This window comes from Dipodomys ordii, unplaced genomic scaffold (assembly GCF_000151885.1).
Source record: "Dipodomys ordii isolate 6190 unplaced genomic scaffold, Dord_2.0 Scaffold1, whole genome shotgun sequence".
NCBI classification, from domain to species: Eukaryota; Metazoa; Chordata; class Mammalia; order Rodentia; family Heteromyidae; genus Dipodomys; species Dipodomys ordii.
In genome coordinates this window covers 38,822,787-38,841,271 of record NW_012267217.1, presented here as the reverse complement: position 1 = coordinate 38,841,271, position 18,485 = coordinate 38,822,787, and the positions used below count along the sequence as shown (strand labels likewise).

General features: G+C 41.9%; 1 protein-coding gene across 1 annotated transcript in view; it reads right to left on the bottom strand.

Annotated features, from left to right (window-relative positions):
* Positions 1–16,697, bottom strand: part of Kiaa2012 (KIAA2012 ortholog) — a 111,579-nt gene extending 94,882 nt beyond the window's left edge. The window contains exons 1-3 of the mRNA XM_013015155.1: positions 16,614–16,697; positions 15,192–15,473; positions 2,092–2,251 (exon numbers count right to left, since the gene is read on the bottom strand). Of these exons, the coding sequence (XP_012870609.1) occupies positions 2,092–2,251; positions 15,192–15,473; positions 16,614–16,697 (526 nt within the window). The remainder of the gene's footprint in view (positions 1–2,091; positions 2,252–15,191; positions 15,474–16,613) is intronic.
* Positions 16,698–18,485: the final 1,788 nt, after the last annotated feature.

The window sequence follows — 18,485 nt, the reverse complement described above, 5'->3', positions numbered from 1 at the left end:
AGGTCTTGCTTGAGTGCTTCTGGTCCTGTGTCCTGTGTGTGTTTCTTCCACTTCTTTATCTGCCCCCAAACAGGGACCTCAGTGGAATAAAAACCATGGCTGCTTCCTTGGAATTATGTAGCTGTTTATATTGTTTCAAGAGGAGAGATTCAACAGCAGTGGTTGTGTCCTGCTGGCTTTTTTTTGGTCAGTCATGGGGTTTGAACTCTTGACCTGGGCTCTGTCCCTCAGCTCTTCAGCTCAAGGCTAGCACTCTACCACTTGAGCCACAGCACCATTTCCAGTTTTCTGGTGGTTTATTGAAGATAAGAGTCTCACGGTCTTTCCTGCTTGGGCTGGCTTTGAACTGAGATCCTCAGGTCTCAGCCTCTTGAGTAGCTAGGATTACAGGCGTGAGCCACCAGCACCTGGCTCCTGCTGGCTTCTTTAGGCCCCATGATCAACAGTATTCTCAATGATCATTTCTTCAAGTATTTGTGGAAAGCTTAGCAATGGTCCTGCCCCCTGCTAGGCAGTAGGGCAGACACAGAGGAAGCGCATATGGCCCCTTTTACAGGCAAACATCATCTGTTGTAAAGCCAGAGCTCTCCTGGCTTAGCTGTGCATTGGTAAGATGTAAGGTCAGAAAATGAGAAATTGAGAGCTTCAATATTGTCTGAAGTTGTCAAAAAAAAAAAAGTCCTTGTAGAAGGCATGGACTTGAAGTACTGAGAGAGTGTATCATGACTTGGGAAATAAAGGGGCAGAGAACATCCTAGAATCATGAGATGTGAGAGGAGAGAGTGGTAGGGGCATAGGGCTAGAGTGCCTTCCCACCAATGTCACCAAAGTTCTTCCAGTTTGAGACGCTCCCTTCAAGGGGGGGCTTTGGCAAGGGGCTCATGAATCTAAGTGTTCTTTGTTTAGATCACATATTTAGCCATATGGTTCCCAGGGAGGGGCCAGGACCTTTGTTGTTGGTATTGTTGTTGTTGTTGTGTAGAGGGATCTCTAACCTTGAAGATGTAGGGCAGTGGTCTGTACCTCCTAGGCCCTACCCAATGATAAACACATTTCTGGTTAAGAGGCACTTTTCTCACAAGTGTTGAATAAACGCAACTGTCTGCACTCATGGACTTGTTATGGAATTGTAAAATGGAATTGTAAAATTGTAAAATGAATTGCCAGACAAGCCCACACCTCTCATTTTGCTTCAAGTTATTGAAGGGGAGAGAGATGTTATCTCTCCTTTCCCAGGGTAAACATATAAAGTAAAAAAAGAAAGCCAGTATTCCTTTGGTCTTCCCTGTTAGTTGGTGCTAAGGAAATGGCAAACATCAACGTGGGTACTAGCCCAGCTGGCCATCACCGCTCAACCACAATAAGCATGCCCAGTACATTTACATTTCAGATAAACAATGAATACTTTTAAAAGGAGATATAGTTGTGCTAAATATTGCAAGTTTTACGTGTATAGAGATGTGTGCACATATGCTAAATCTGGTAGTTCAAATCCCTGTTTCCTGTTTTCAAAGTCTTTGTAGAGTGAATTGGGGTTTTCCCATCTACAGAAGAATGTACTTCACACCTAAGGGGATTTTGTGGGAGAGCTACACATTTGCATTTTGTGCTAGAGTCTTCACATTTGCATTTCCTTGAAGATCTGAGATCACCTGAGACAGAGAGCTACTACTGAGTGTTGGGAAGAATGTGAGCTATGTTATTAGGGAAGATCTCATTTCTGGTCCCAGCTCTGCTTTTTGCTAAATGTCTTTGGACAACTATTTTGCTTCTTTGGAACTCACTCTCTCTCTCTCTTTTCTTCTTTTTTCTGAGTTGGTACACTCTGAATCCTATGAATGGGGAAGATTGGGTAGAAGTTCTGGCTTGATGTGTGGTGTGGAGATTCTGAGTGTGAGGGTGTAAGTAAAGGTTAAGACTTCTGGCTGCCCTTCCTTCTGTAAATGTGGAGGAGAGAGGGTAAGGCAGGGTGTGGTGGAGGCCTGGAGCTACCAAGCTAGGGGACTTGGCTTTAATACAAAACTGGATTTGATATTTCTAGCAGAATGAGAGATGCTGGGCTTCACCCCTTCCTTCCCCTTCCCCACTGACCTGCATATTGGAGCCTGTAGAGGGTGTTGGGAGTCCATGTCCGCAAGAGCCCTCGCAGGTATCTCTTGGCTGAATACCCAGGCTGGATCTGCCGTTGTGCCTGGATCCCAGGCTGATTTCGGAAGTAGAGGTATGGTTGCCAGCCTCTGTCCTCTTCCCTCTGTGGGGACATCAGTCAGGAAACAGCACAGCTGCTGAACCTCCAAGCCTCTCACACTGGTTAGCACAATCCTCATCAGTAATCCAGAGATGCCCAGAAGGTGCCAGAAGGCACCCAAAACCAGATGCCTCCGCTAATATACATAAACCTGGAATCCACAGAGCAAAGCTGGGAGGAGTCCCTGCAGATTTTCAGTTGGAAGGGGAAGGAGAAATGATGAATACCAGACCCTATGTTGAGACAGAGCTCAGAAGAAAACCCATTACCAGGTCCAGCCTGAGGAAATCATGTTTTAGTCCCTCCCAAAATGTCTCTGTCCTGCAAAGGGAAAGCTGGTATGTAAATCAGCCTCTACACTGTGCTTAATACAGATAACGGGACAGACACACAGGTAGCCTGGCATTCTGAAACTATTTGGCTTGATTGCATTGCGTTTCAGCTAGCAGAGTTTTCTGGGAACCTTTCTGGCAAAGTCAGTTCTGCCATGCATGACTTTGTGAGGGAATAAATGTATAATGACATCATACACTTGAGTAGGAATTTATATCATACAAAGACCTTTTAGCCTCATTAAAATCTTAAAAGGTGGACTGAGTTAATACTTAAATGATACAGAAACTCTCAGGGTGATTGCTTAAGCACAGAATAGCAAACATGTGATACTTGTATTGATATCTCTGGCTTTGCCCCTTTGTCCATGGCAGGCATCACTAATCAATCATGGTATTCTTTATCTGATTGGATATAATCTCAGAATCCATTCTCCAATGTTTTTTGTGTGTATTGGCATCTGGACTCAAACACCTGCTCATGGCTGTTGCTTTATCACCGAGTTGTGCCTACAAGCCTATCTTTTTTTCTGGTTAATTGGAGATGGAGTCCTCAGTGGAAGGATTCAATGAGCTGAGCTATATAAAGTATATTCTCTATACTTGCACTAGGTGGTCAATAAACAAACTTCTATTTATCGTTTATTAGTCTGTCTCTGACCCTTCATTCTCCTACTGGGCTGGGAATGTGGCTTAGTGGTAGAGTGCTTGTCTAGCACTCATGAAGCCCTAGGTTGGATTCCTCAGTACCACATAAAGAGAAAAAGCTGGAAGTGGCTCAAGTGGTAGTGTTAGCCTTGAGCAAAAGAAGTTGAGGGACAGTGCCTATGCCCTGAGTTCAAGCCCCAGAACTGATTAAAAAAAAAAAAAAAAGCTTGTGACTGCATTGGGCCCATCCAGATAATCCATGATAATATCCTCAGTTGATCCCATCTGTCCCGACAGCAATGGGGCACATACCTGTAATTGCAGCACCCAAGATGCAGAGGTAAGAAAGTGAGAGTTCAAGGCCAGTCCTGAGCTACATAGCAAAACTCAGACTCAAAAAACCAAGAGCTAGGGATGTAACATATATAATTATATGCAGAAATAAACAGAACCTGAATCTAATTAAGGGACTACTTAGTAGGAGAAGGGGAAGATGGATGGGTAAAAGGAAGATAAAAGTGAACAAATTTGAGATACATTGCAAGTATATGTAGAACCTTAATGAAGCTGTTGATCAGTAGGGGTGGGGAGAACACAGAAAGAGAAACAGGTTATGTTTGGGTTGCTAATCACATGGCTTTTGGTTTGTTTGTTTGCTTGCTTTTTTGTTTTCAGAGCTAGGGATTGAATTCAGAGACTTCCACATGCTATGAATGTACCCTTACCACTGAGCTCAGAAGTCATAGATAGATGTTATTGGGGAAGGGGGTAGACAACTATTTTTGTGTGTGGGTGTGCTAGTCCTGGGGCTTGAACTCAGGGCCTGGGGACTGTCTCTAAGCTTTTTTTGTTCAAGGCTAGCATTCGATCACTTGAACCATAGTTCTTCTTTCAGCTTTTTGGTAGTTAATTGGAGATGAGTCGCACAAACTTTCCTGCCCAGCTAGCTTCAAATCATGATCCTCAGATCTCATCCTCCTGAGTAGCTAGGATTATAGACATGAGCCACCAGCACCCAACTGGGTCTTGCTTTTACATCTAGGCTACCGTTCTATGTCTTTTGATTGATAAGTTCAGACTATTAAAGTTTTAATGTTAATATCAAAAGGTATATCATATTTCCTTTGATACTTTGTTTTTTTTCTTATTTCAGCCTTGGGACTCTACTTATCTGGTAGGTTTATTTATTTATTTTTTTTTGTATTTTCCTGTTTGGGGTTTTCTTCTGTGCATAAGATTCCTTTAAGTATTTTTTACAGGCTCGTTTAGTATTTTAAGTTCCTTTAGCTTTTGTTTATCATGGATGGTTTTCATTTTTCCCTCAATTATAAAAAATAGGTTCACTAGACTAGGTTGGCAACTGTTCTTTCAGGGCTTATTTTTTTATTTTTGCCAGCCCTGGGGCTTGAACTCAGGGCCTGGCCACTGTCACTGAGATTCTTTTTGTTCAAGGCTAGCGCTCTGCTACTTGAGCCACAGTGCCACTTCCAGCTTTTTCTGTTATTGTGATGCTGAGGAATTGAACCCAGGGCTTCATGCATGCAAGGCAAGCACTCTATCAACTAAGCCACATTCCCAGCCCTCAGGGCTTGAATTTTATACCCTCTATATCCTCCCAATATTCAGTGTTTGTACTGACATATTTGCTGTTATTCTAATGGCTGTGCCATTGTAAGTCATGTTTATTTTCTTTTGCAGTTTTCAGTATTCTGTCTTTATTCTATAAAAATTATTTATGAGACAGCCAGTCTCCCAGGCTAGCTTTGAATAACTAGTCTCAAGTGATTTTTTTGAGCTTCCTGATTAGTTGGGACTATAAGCATTTCCCACTGAGCCTGGTTTAATAAAAAATTTTAAGAAAATGCTTGAAGCAACGCAACTGCCACTACCTTGTATGTATTGTGTACACACATTCAGCCATCACCCTGTCCTCCATAGGTATGTGTGATTAAAATGATGAGGATTGAGATGGGCGCCGGGGGCTCACGCCTGTAATCCTAGCTACTCAGGAGGCTGAGATCTGAGGATCATGGTTCAGAGCCAGCCCAGACAGGAAAGTCCGTGAGACTCTTCTTATCTCCAATTAACCACCAGAAAACTGGAGTGGCGCTGTGGCTCAAGTAGTAGAGCACACACCTTGAGCTGAAGAGCTAGGGACAGTGCCCAGGTCCAGAGTTCAAGACCCACGACCGAAAAAAAAATGTTGATGATGATAAAAAAAAAAGGCAGTCACCATCCCTGCTTTCTTTACACTTGCATAGCATATTAGTATAGTCCAGATCTTCTCAGACTGTTTTATATCAAGTGCTACTGGGACATAAATCTGTCTTTCTCATTAGCTCTCACACTCCTGTTAGTTACAGTTATGCTCTCTGCCTACCATAGTCTGGCAACTATCATGCTATCCAATGGCTGTAGAGAATCTGCTATATGTCAACAGTATTCTGGCACTGGCTGCTTAATAACCACACACTAGTCGTTAACTCCGTAGAATGGAAAAATCTAATAATTTAGTCTCTACATCCCTGTGATTCCCTGCCCTGTTTCCAGAGGTATTGGCTCCAGCTTGAAATCCTGCTCTTAGGAACAGGACTGGTGTTGGTGTGCTCTAGCAAAGAACAAATCTTAGAGCAGAAAATGACTACCTATGCAGTTATACCTATGCAGTTGTGACTGGAGACAGTCCTGGGGCTGTGTACCTAGAGAGAGGTAGGGGCAGGGTGAGAGGGGTGGACATGTGAGATCGCATCTGAAAGCCTGAAAAGACTTCTTCAGGCTCTACCTGGCTTTAATCAGCCTGGTATACACTCTGCATTCTCAGTCAGCCCCTTTCTCTGCAGGTCTCATTGCTAAGATTTTGTGCAAATGATACAATCATTGACATGCCAGACCATATAGAAGAAAAGCATGAATTAATTTAATTTTTCTCATTAATGCAATATTATAACAAGTCTTGATTCTTGATCAAATCATTTAGCATCAAAAGGTTTTTTTTTTTTTTATGCCAGTCCTAGGTGCTGTCCCTTAGCTTTTTCACGTTTTCTTTCAAGGCTTGAGACACAGCTTCATTTTCAGTTTTTTGGTAGTTAATTGGAGATAAGCATCTCATGGACTTTTCTATCCAAGTTGACTTCAAACTACAATCCTCAGTTCTCAATCTCTTGAGTAGGGAGGACTACAGACATGAGCCACAGTGCCCAAGTAAAAGCTTTTTCTTTGATAAGTCCAACTTACCTATTTTTTCCTTTTTTGCTTATATTTTCATATCATAACCAAGAAATTGTCAAATGCAATTTTGTGAAGCTTTTCTCCCAAGTTTTCTAAGATTTTTTTTTTGTTGTTGTTGTTGTTTTTGTTTTGGGTCTTGAACTCTGGGCCTGGGTGCTGTCCCTCAGCTCTTCAGCTCAAAGCTAGCACTCTACCACTTGAGCCACAGAGCTACTTCCAGTTTTCTGGTGGTTTATTGGAGATAAGAGTCTTACAGACTTTCCTGGCCAGGCTGGCTTTGAACTGAGATCCTCAGATCTTACCCTCCTGAGTAGTTAGGATTACAGGTGTGAGCCACCAGCCCCTGGCGAGTTAATTTTTTAAATAGTGTAAGGTAGGGACCCAACTTCTTTGGCATGTATACACACACACACACACACACACACACACACACACACACACACGCAATAAAAGGACATCAAAGGACTCTATTAGCTAGGCACTGGTGGCTCACACCTATAATCCTAGCTACCCAATAGGCTAAGATCTGAGGTTCACAGTTCAAAACCAGCTTGAGCAAGAAAGTCCATGATACTCTTATCTCCAATCAACCAACAGAATAGGCAATGGTGCTGTGGCTCAAAGTAGTAGAGCACTAGCTTTGAGCAAAAGAGCTCAGGAATAGTGTCCAGGCCCTGAGTTCAAGCCCTATGACCACCACTACCACCATCACCACCACCACCGACAACAAAAAGACACCATTAGCAGAGTGAAACAATAACCTTTACAATGGGGAGAAATACTTGTAAATTTTAGTTAGAAGTCTTACAACTCACCAATAAATACTAGCCTCATTTAACAATTAGCAAATAACTTGAATAGATATTTAGACAAAAAGGTGCTCCAAAGCTGAAGGTTTTTTTTTTTTCTCCTCCTAAAGGACATATAAGTAATGGCCAATCAGCAAATGACAAGATGCTCAATGTCAACTGTCTCCAGGGAAGTGCATTTAAATCACAACTGCAGTGAGATGTTCATCACCATTAGAATGGTTAACATGAAAATTAAAAGAGAAAGCAGAAACCCAGTGTGAGTGGGGATGTGGAGAAATGAAAAGACAGAGTTACCATATCATCCATCAATTTCACTTCTGGATCTAGTCATAGAGGGACTGATACTTGTACACTTGTATACTTAAGACATTATTCACAGTAGCCAAAATTTGAAAGCAATCCAAGGGTCCTTCAATAGATGTGAGGATTTTTTTAAAAATGTGGTATACACATACACAATGGAATATTACCTAGCTTTTAAAAGGAATGAAAAAAAATAAATAAAAGGAATGAAATTCTGGCACATGCGGCAACATGAATGAACCTTAAAGACGTTATATTAAGTGAAATGAGCCAGCCACGAAAGATCGGACACTGTGATCCCACTCATGAAGTACTTACAGGAATTAAATTCATAGAGAGTGAAGTAGAAAGGAGGATGTCAGGGACTGGGGAATGACATGTTAATGTTGAATGGATACAGTGCTTCTGTTAGGAAACATGAAACAAAATTTGAAAATGAATGATAGTGATGATTGTACCACAGGTGAATGTACTTCTGGCCACTGACCTGTGCATGTAATGATAGTTAAAATGGTTGTCATGAAGCCAGGTGTCAGTGGCTCACTTGTAATCCTAGTTTAATCCTAGCTAACTCAGGAGGCTGAGATCTGAGGATTACAGTTCAAAGCCAGCCCTGGCAGGAAAGTCTGTGAGATTCTTATCTCCAATAAACCACCAGAAAACCAAATGGCCCTGTGGCTCAAGTGGTAGAGCTCTATTATTATATAATATATTATTATTAATATAATACTATATAATATATTAATATATAATAATATAGTGATATACTATAATAATTATATAATTTATGTTTGTTATGCAAAGAAGCTGATGGATGAAGGACATAAAGCTTTGAAAATCAAGAGTCTACTGGATCATGTATAAGATATACTATAAAAATGTTACCTATAAGGGGCTGGGAAGGTGGCTCAGTGGTAGTGTTGCCTTGCATGCATGAGGCCCTAAATTCAATTCCTCAGCTCCACATAAGCAGAAAAAGCTGGAAGTGGTGCTGTGGCTCAAGTGGTAGAGTGCTAGCCTTGAACTGAAGAGCTGAGGGTCAGCACCCAAGCCCAGAGTTCAGGCCCCACGACCGACAAAAAAAAAGTTACCTATAATGAAGATTGATTTTAATGAAAATCTGATTTGTTTCCTTAGAGTTATAAAGGGTTAGTTTAAGGAATGTTTTGGAAGATTTGGAGAAGACCACAATTTTCCATTGCTTTTCTTTTCTTTTTTTTTTTTTGCCAGTCCTGGGGCTTGAACTCTGGGCCTGGATGCTGTCCCTCAGCTCCTCAGCTCAAGGCTAGTGCTCTACCACTTGAGCCACAGTGCCACTTCCAGCTTTTTCTGCTTATGTGGTGCTGAGGAATCAAACCCAGGAGGGCCTCTTGCATGCAAGGCAAGCGCTCTACCACTGAGCCACCTTCCCAGCCAGCTTTTTTTTTTTGTTTTAATTTAATTAAAAAAAATTTTTTTTCCGGTTGGTTATGGGGCTTGAACTCTGGGCCTGAGTGCTGTCCCTACTCTTCAGCTCAAGGCTAGCTCTCTATCACTTGAGCCACAGCTCTACTTCACGGTTTTCTAGTGGCTTATTGGAGATAAGAGTTTCAGGACTTTCCCTACCTGGGCTGGCTTCGATCCTCAGATCTCAGCCTCCTGAGTAGCTAGGATTACAGGTGTGAGCCACCAGTGCCCCAGCTTTTTTTTTCTTTCTTTTTTGTAGCACTGAGGTTTGAACTTAGGGCTTTGTACATGTTAGGCAGATATTCTACCACTTGAACCATACTCGCAGCCCTTTTTGCTCTGATTGCTTTTGATATAGGATCTCACTTTTTGCCAAGCTGGCCTGGACTTTGATCCTCCTATTTATGCTTTTAGTTAGGAGGACAGATGCCTGGTACCATATCATCAACATGGTTGCTGTTGTTGAGATGGGGATCTCTCAAGTTTCTTGTTCAGGCTGGCCTAGATCCGTAATCCTGCTTATCTTAGTCTCTCTAGTAGCTAGGATTACAGATGTGAGCCACTGTGCCTGTCACCTCACATCCACTTTTTGTGAATACAGTGAAAACTGGGAGATACATTTTTTCTTCTAAGGAACATGCTAAGAGTGGAAAGAGTAGAACTTTGAAATCTGTTAGTTGTCCAAGCTCCATTTATGGTTTAGCTGTATAATTTAGGCAAGTTATTTCATGTCAAGCTCTAGTTTTTCTTCCTTTAAGTTGGAGGTAATCCTAGTACCTAGCTAAGACTATAAATGGAATATACAGATGGAGTGATATAAAAAAAAACTGGGGCCTACTGTGGACACTCAGTGCGTGAGTGTTGTAGACATTACTTTTGAGCTCATAGGCTGGGCTGAAAACATTTCTCTTATATCTAGGTTTGCCATAGTCCCTGAATGCCACTGCTCAATGAGGACACCAGAAGGGGAGACAGTCAGTCACTCTTTCTCTCTTTCACATCCCTAACACTTTATTGGACAGCCATCAGATACCATGCTGAGTGCCAGTGGATCACACCCATAATCCTAGATACTCAGGTGACTGAGATCAGGGGATCATAGTTCAAAGTTAGCCCAGGCAGAAAAGTCCATGAACCTCTTACTTCCAAATAATCAGCAAAAAGCCAGAAGTAGAGCTATGGCTCAAGTTGGAGAGTACCATCCTTGAGTGGAAAAGCTAAGGGACAGTGCCCAGGCTGAGTTTATGCCCCCGTATGGGCACAAGCAAAACAAAACAAAACAAAATACCAAGTAACATTTTACTTCTTAGGGACCCAACCAAACAAATAACATGATTGGTAAAGGAAGCTTCCATCCTCCTGATGTTTTGCTAAAAGAATAAAAGGTAATTTATTATCTTTTTAAAAAATTTCCTACTTGATGGTTAGTCTTTGTAGGTTAAAGTAGGAAAAATGAATGATTTGAATAGGTATTTCTCACACTATTTCCTTACTTGATAGAAGGGTAAGCTGAAAATTCCTTCAAAGGTTAGACACTGGCTAAACATAACTGAATAATTAAGTACTGTGAGTATTAGGATGTGGGGAGAAACTAGACAGTATAGAAACAATATAGAGCTATTCAGTAGAACAAGGCTGACAATGCTTTTAAATGTGGCCACATTTATAAGGGAAATTGGTTGAAATCTTCTATGGTTGTCTAAGCCAACTATGTCTTTCAGTGAAATAGAGAAATGACATGTCCTTGGAATTTAATTTTAAGACAGATAATTTTAATATAGTACTTAAAGTCCCATGGTTGGACATTGCCATGACAATTTCTATAAATTTCACCTGTAAAATGTCCTATAAAATTTCACATATTGGACAAGTTTGGTAAAAACCATTAAAATGCCACATAACCACTAAGTAAGGAGTCATTGATTATTGATATTATTTTAGGAGATGGGCCTTTGTGAGGTTATTAAAATTAGATGAAGATGAGGGTGCTGCCCCTGATGACATTAGTGACTTAATAATAAGCTTGCTCATTGCTCTGGCTTGCTACGTATATTGTCTGTCATGTTATAATGCAGCAAGAAGACGCTGGGCAGATGTGGAGCAGATGCCAGTAACATGCCCTTGAGCCCTTTAGGACCTCTGCTTTTTGTACACCACCCTATCTGTTATATTCAGTTACAACAGTGGAAAGTGGACTAAGACAGACATTTAAATATTTTCAAAATTAACTATAAGTATTGTCCCTCAGAGTTACAGCATGTAAACCTTTATATTTTTCCATACAAGAACATTTTTAATAATTTAATTATGTGAACATATAATTAAAATGCTTCAAAAAGACAAGCATATGAAAACTATCACCAGACTTACAAAATTCTAAAAATGTAAAGAGTATATTTATAGGAATATACCAAAACAATTTGGAAATTGCTTAATATTTTGCAACAATGACTTGAAAGACACTATGGAATTCTGCTATACTAAAAGAGCATGATTTTGATGATAGTTAAAAAAAAATCACAAGTTATAATTATCTAGGCTTTATAGCTATCTTTGTTGTTGTTGTTGTTGTTGTTTTGGTCGGCCGTGGGGCTTGAACTCTGGGCTTGGGTGCTGTCCCTGCGCTCTTCAGCTCAAGGCAAGCGCTCTACCCCTTGAGCCACAGCACCATTTCTGGTTTTCTAGTGCTTTATTGGAGATAAGAGTCTCATGGACTTTTGTGCCCGGGCTGGCTTTGAACTGGGATCCTCAGATCTCAGCCTCCTGAGTAAGCTAGGATTACAGGCGTGAGCCATTGGCGCCCAGCTTTTATAGCTATCTCATTTCCAACCATGGAGAAGCTGAATAAAAGAAGAGACCTCAAGTCCCTCCCCCACAGTATAACCCCTGCTTTCACTATATTTGATGTTGGTATAATTTGTAGAGGGGAGGGGGAAAAACAAGTAGTTTAAGGATACAGGTGGACCCGTTGCAACAATGAGAAGTACAAGTTGTCATGTCGAAAACGAACTTTACAACTTTGGTCAGGGGGGTAGGGGGGGTGAGGATTGGGTGGGGGGGCGGGGGGAGGCTGGGAAGGGCAAACAAAGGAGGAGGCTGCAATACTTGATAAGAAATGTACTCATTATCTTGCCCATGTAATTGTAACCCCTCTGTACAGTATGCTCACAAAAAATAAAAAAATAATTTTTTTTTTAAAAAAAGAGACTTCAAGAAGAGTAGTTTTAACTTTAGGAAGGCTGAACAAAATTTCCTTGGTTTAAATACAACAAACAGACAAAGTAGCAAATAAGGACATGTTTCTATGTATCTAGAAGTCTGAGAAATCTGACATGGAATCTCTTAGTTTGACTTTGCACCTTAGGAAGTGAAGCCATGGGACAATATACAGAGTATAAATTCCAAAGATAGAACCATATTGTGTCACCAGACTCAGGCATAGAACTGGAGATTCTGGAAGATGCTTTAAACATGGAATCGTACTCCTTTAGAACAGTCTAGATTCTCCCAAGTCTGAATGGGGCTGAGTTATGTGGGTTTTGCGGTCTCCATTTTAGCTCTTTACTTAGAATATAGATTTTTTTTTCTTTTTACATTTTTCCTAGTTTATGTGGACAAAGAAATATTGACCCTGAGGAAGACATCATGGTTATTGGTAAGCTGAATTTACATCACAAATTTGCTAAGAAAGTACTCTAATATGGTATTGGTGATGGAGAGATAGGTAGTCCCAGGTTTGAATCCTGGCTCTCATTTACAAGACTCTCTTCCTTGGGCAAGTTACACAGTTCCTTTGAACTTTCATTTCTTCTTCTTTGTTTGTTTGTTTGTTTTGGGTCCGGTCGTGGGGTCTGAACTCTGGGCCTGGGCGCTGTCCCTCAGCTCTTCAGCTCAAAGCTAGTGCTCTACCACTTGAGCCACAGTGCCACTTCCGGCTTTTTTCTTTTTGCTTATGTGGTGCTGAGGAATCGAACCCAGGGTCTCATGCATGCAAGGCAAGCGCTCTACCACTGAGCCACCTTCCCAGCCCCTCGTTTCTTCTTCTATGAAAGTAGGCCAGTGTGTTGCATCATGCCTAAATCCTAGCACTCAGGACACTGAGACGGTAAGATCACAAGTTTGAGACCAGACTGGGCTACAGAGTGAGGTCCTGTCTGAACAAAACAAAACAAATAAAGGAAGGTTCTATGAAAAACCACATCTCATAAGGCCATTGCAAGGAATAAACAGAACAGTAGCCATAAAGTAACAGCAAATGTTTGATATCCATTTCACTCAAGGATTTTGATTTCAAGACAGACTAATTGGGCTTTTTTTTTTTAACCAGTCCTGGGGCTTGAACTCAGGGCCTGGATACTGTCCCTGAGCTTCTTTTGCTCAAAGTTAGCACTCTTCCACTTGAGCCACAACACCACATCTGGCTTTTTCTGCTTATGTGGTAATAAGGAATAGAACCCAGGGCTTCTTCATGCATGCTAGGCAAAGCACTCTACCACTAAGCCACATTCCCACCCCTAATTGGGCATTTGGTCAAGGACAATAAACCTCTCTATTTTGAAAGAGGGGAAGAAGGTTGAGAAGTTTTTCTTTTGGAAGTTTTACCCAGGGTGGAGGTGGGTGATGGATTGTCCAATAATGATAATGACAGAATGTCTAAGAAACCTTGAAAACATCATGCATGACCAAATTATTCATTCCACAAACATTTAAGGAAACAATTTCAACATAACCCCTTCCCTAGAGATCAGTGTTGGCTGATGGTCAAAGAGATTAAATCTCAATACATAATAGAATGGGAATGTTTACAAAGGATGAATCCATGAGGTACATCTACTTAGGAGAGAAGGAGATGCCTTTAGTGAGGAGATGATTTTGTTGTTGTTGGAAATGAGATTTGAACTCCAGGCCTGGGTGCTGTCCCTGAGCTCTTTTGCTCAAGGCTAGTGCTCTACCACTTTGAGCCAGATAAGAGTCTCATGAAACTTTCCTGCCCCAAGTGGCTTTAAATGACGATCTTCAAACCTCAGCCTCCTGAATAGCTAGGATCACAGGGAACCACCATTGCCTAGCAGGAGATGAATTTGAGTTGTAGAATTAGTTAGCTGTAGAGGCATGTGTGAAAGTGTAGTCATAAAAGGGGCTGTCACTGGTGGGGCCTTGACTAGCCCATGGTTGAGGCAGAAATAAGAACAAGTGGCAGATGTGGCCAGACATGGGAAAGAAGGCCAATGTGAGAAGGGTCAGGGTTCAGAAGCTAAGGCTTTATTGATCAGGAGAAACTTATAGAAACTATGGAGTACTCACTATCTCTAACCTAGAATTCCATAAAGTGTCACGTAATAGACTGTGTCCTCTGGCCTCAGCTAATGGGCTGCTGTGTGTAGTCTATAAAGCAGAGGCCATGTGCGCGTCTTACAAAATGTTAGAAGGTATAAATCAGAGAAGGAGCACAGGGACTTTCTCTTAATTTTAAATGCAGTGTGGAAAAAGTCATTAACTTATCTTGAAGATGCTGAAGGGCTCAAGTAAATATTTAAAATGGTCTCCTTTCCACAAAGCCACGGACATCAGGGGTAGGAGGGTGATGCTTGTGGCTAGGGGTCAGAATTCAAGATTCTGATGAAGTGTCTGCCAGCTTGGAGCTGTCTGAACGCTGAAAAGGACTTGTGTTACTAGAATTGAAAGGAACTAAAAAGACAAAATACTGATACCAGAGCTCTTTATGGGTTCAGAGTCCTTTTCTGTGTATTATCTACAGAAGTCTCATGGTGATTGTGGTGGCAGGTCTGCCTAATGGTATAATTCCATCCTAGAAATGAAGAAATGAGGGTCTGAGTGGTTCATACATTCTCTTTTTTCTTTTCTTTTTTTCTTGTCAACCATGAGACTTGAACTCAGGATCTGGGTGCTGTCCCTGAGCTCTTTTTGCTCAGGTCTAGCGCTCTACCACTTTGAGCCACAATACCACTTCTGATTTTCTGGTGGTTAATTGGAGATAAAAGTCTCATGGGCTTTCCTGCCTGGGATGGCTTTGAACCATGATCCTCAGATCTCAGCCTCCTGAGTAGCTAGGATTATAAGCATGAGCCTGGCAATTCATACCTTCTTTAGGGAACAAGAAGCTGGAACTAGACTTACAGGTACACAATCTCTTCTCCAAACTGCTTGGCTTACCTGTTTTTGTCCGTATGCCAAGATGGCTTTTTTGAGGTCTTGAAGTGTGTGCAGTTCAAGATTTAGCCTCTTCCTGTGACTTTTGGGGCGGTAGGGCCCTCTTCTCTCTTGGGTTGGCCATGCTGAAATAGCTAAGCCTTCTGAATAGAGGATCAGAGCCCCCTTCCTCGTGCTGAATGTCTTGGGAAGAAAGAGGCTCCAGCAGTGCTGGTCAGCATTGCCATCATCCTGAGGTTTGCTGACCAGGATGTAGTCTTCTGGGGACTTCCAGTTCAAGTAGTCCTGCAGTGGGAAGAAGCTGTCTTGATCTGTACCTTCTAGAGCGAATACTGTACAAAGTGTTTAACATTAGTTTTCAGTTCTGATTTTTCTCTGAATTGTTTGTATGGAATTATGGAACATAATTACTCTTCTCCTCACATCTTAAGATTAATTAGAACCTAGGCAATCATTCTGTTTTATTCCATACACCTTTTAAGAGAACTATTCATGTCTGGAGGCTTAAGTAGGGTGGAGTACAGGTTACAAGCCAGTTAAAGTTTCCTGGTATGCAAGTAAGTAGTCAGAATTATCAAGGGCAACAGATAACTTTGAAATCAGACCTGCACTCATTGGGAGTTTAACTAGGAGAAAATCATCCAGACCTACTACTTCTTCATCTGAGAGAATTCCTATACATTCCAGATGCTGTATAACATTACCTAATTTGGTTCTTTAGGAGCCTATAAAGTGGTAATATATCTCAGTAAGTAAATGCCATTGGCCATAGTGGTCCTTTGAAATTTTATATGTCTTTTAACATGGTTAAAGGTCAAACATCAGGACAAACTGCCCTGACAATGGAAATCTCTGTTTGACTCAAATTTGCAAAGTATCTTAAATGGATTTCTTATTCCTAGCAGGATTCAAGAAATAAGATTCCAGGGCAATAAGGAAATTTTGCCACCTCTTTAAAATCTCCCCCCCCCCTTTGGCTTATAGTAAATATGAATCCTGTGGGTTGAATTCCAGAAAGTTCAAGGAAGCCACTGAAATGGCCTGAGCACACCCAGCATTTCAGCCGCAGAGCACGCTTTCTAAACCTCAAACCACCTTTGCTTTGCCTAGAGACCAGATGGGAATTCTGGTCTTAAACCAGTCCGAATTCCAGACAATTTGGATTCTCCTTCAGAATCAAGTAAAGGAGCTTAAGAGCCAGTGTGCAAGGGAAAGGAAGAGCCCGATGGTTATCCTGGGGTGTCAGGCAAACAACATCACTTTCCTGAGTTTCATAAAAGTAGGAAGATCTGCCGGTGATGCCCACCATCACCCTACCTTACTGCCAACACACCCAAATCACACCCAAGTAGTTCACTCCCAAGTAAAAGGACAGAGCTTCTCCCTACCCACCCCCCCCTTTTTTTTTTAAGCTGTAAGACTCACCTCTGGTTCAAAATAGACTTCCAACTTCTGTTTGCTCTGGACCAACTTCCCATGGCCTCGGCTCAGGAGAGAGAGGTTCAACATGTTTTCCCTCTCCTACCGCCTCTCAAGGGCAGTTCATCTTGGTTTTGAAGGCTCAAAAACGGGTCACACCCCAAGATTTCTGCAGCTCAGCAGCAAGCTGAAGGAAACCACGAACACTGGGCCTTTTATGAAATAGATTTTTCCCTCCTTTCTTACAGCAGCTTCTTACTAACAATGAACAACTAGCCACACAGTGTAGACAGTGTGCATCTTTGTGGAGTGAAAAAACAAACTACATGCTCAGACACCTCCAGTCCTGGATTATCTACTCTCCGGACGACCACCCCTCTCTCTCCTTTCTGCCGAGCCCCTGGTTGCTCTGTTAGCAGCTGTGTGCATCTACCGGTCTGGGCCCCAGCACCATCCTTCTCATTGTGAGCAGAGGTTGTTTCCTGGTTGCTATGGCAGCACAAGGAAATGAAGTCCCTCATCCCAGCTGAGGGAAGAGAGAGACAGCTGGGGGCAGTGTTCCTTCACTGGCTGGGGTTGGAAGTGGGGGAATACGCACCAGGTATTGAAGGGGCCAGGCTTAGATTGCAAGACTTGGGGTGGAGATGGGGGCCATGGTGGGCTTCCCCCCCTTTTTTTTCTTTTTCTGTATACTCACTTGTTTTTCTCCTGACATGAGTCTGTCACTGTCAACTGACCGTTACCAGATTCAGGAGGTTGTCTAGCACACCAATGCCACCTGTGATGTTTTCCTTGGCTGCATCCTGCACCCCCTGAACTGGATATGAAGACGCATTGTGGGAGTGGCAGCTTCATCTGATGGAGTGGGAAATACTGGGAAACTCGTTTCTTTCAAATGGTTCTCCATTGGGCAGCTCTCATCCTCCCAGAGTGAGGGGTAAGAGGCAGGAGGACTTTGATAATGTGTGTGTGTGGGGGGTGCATTTTGTTGTAATGCCTGGAGACAACTGCTAGCCTTCAGCAAGCAAGGGTCTAGGATGCTAAAAACTGCAATGTGTTTGTTTTACATAATGGATTGTCCACTGGAATGCCAGTAACATCTCCTTTGAGAAATACTGCTATGGCCTGGTTGTTTGCTTTTCTCTGATGCTGACTTTATGAACACAAGACAAGGGAGAAGAGGACCAGGGAACAATAAAACTCCTTTGCTGGTGATCTAGACCCTGCTTTGGCCTGAGAGAGCAGTGCTTTGCTGTCTCAGCCTAAGGGAGTGTCCCCTGCTGGCCAGTATTGAGAAGTGCAACAGACGACTCGATATGTTTGCGGTGTCCCTCTGGGGCAACTTTCCCTTGTAAGAACTAGAAATCAGGCTGTGAAGTGAGGCTGGGCTTATTATGGGGAATTAAGACAGTGAATGCAAAGGCTCAAAACTGAATTTGCTCAAATTAGCAATAAGCTAACACTTCACACCTACTAGGAAGGCTATAAAATAAAAAAAAAGGAGGAGGAAGAAGAAGAGGGGGAAGAGAAGAAGGAGAAGAGGAAGTAGAATAGGAGAGGAAGAAAGAAGAGAAGGAGGAAGAAAGCAACAAGTATTTGGTGAAATATTTTGGTATGGGGAAATTGGAGCCCTTATATATGGTCACTGGGAATATAAAATGATAGAGCCTTGTAGAAAATTATATGACAGTTTCTAAGAAAATTAAACATAGCATTAACATATGGCTCAGTAATTTTACTTCTGGGTATATAGACTAAAGAAGTTTCAAGTCTTAGAATTATTTGTAAACAGTCCAGAGCCGCACTGCTGTCAAGAGTCAAACTGTGAGCTCTGCACCAGTAGTTCATGCCTGTAATCCTAGCTACTTGAGAAGCTGA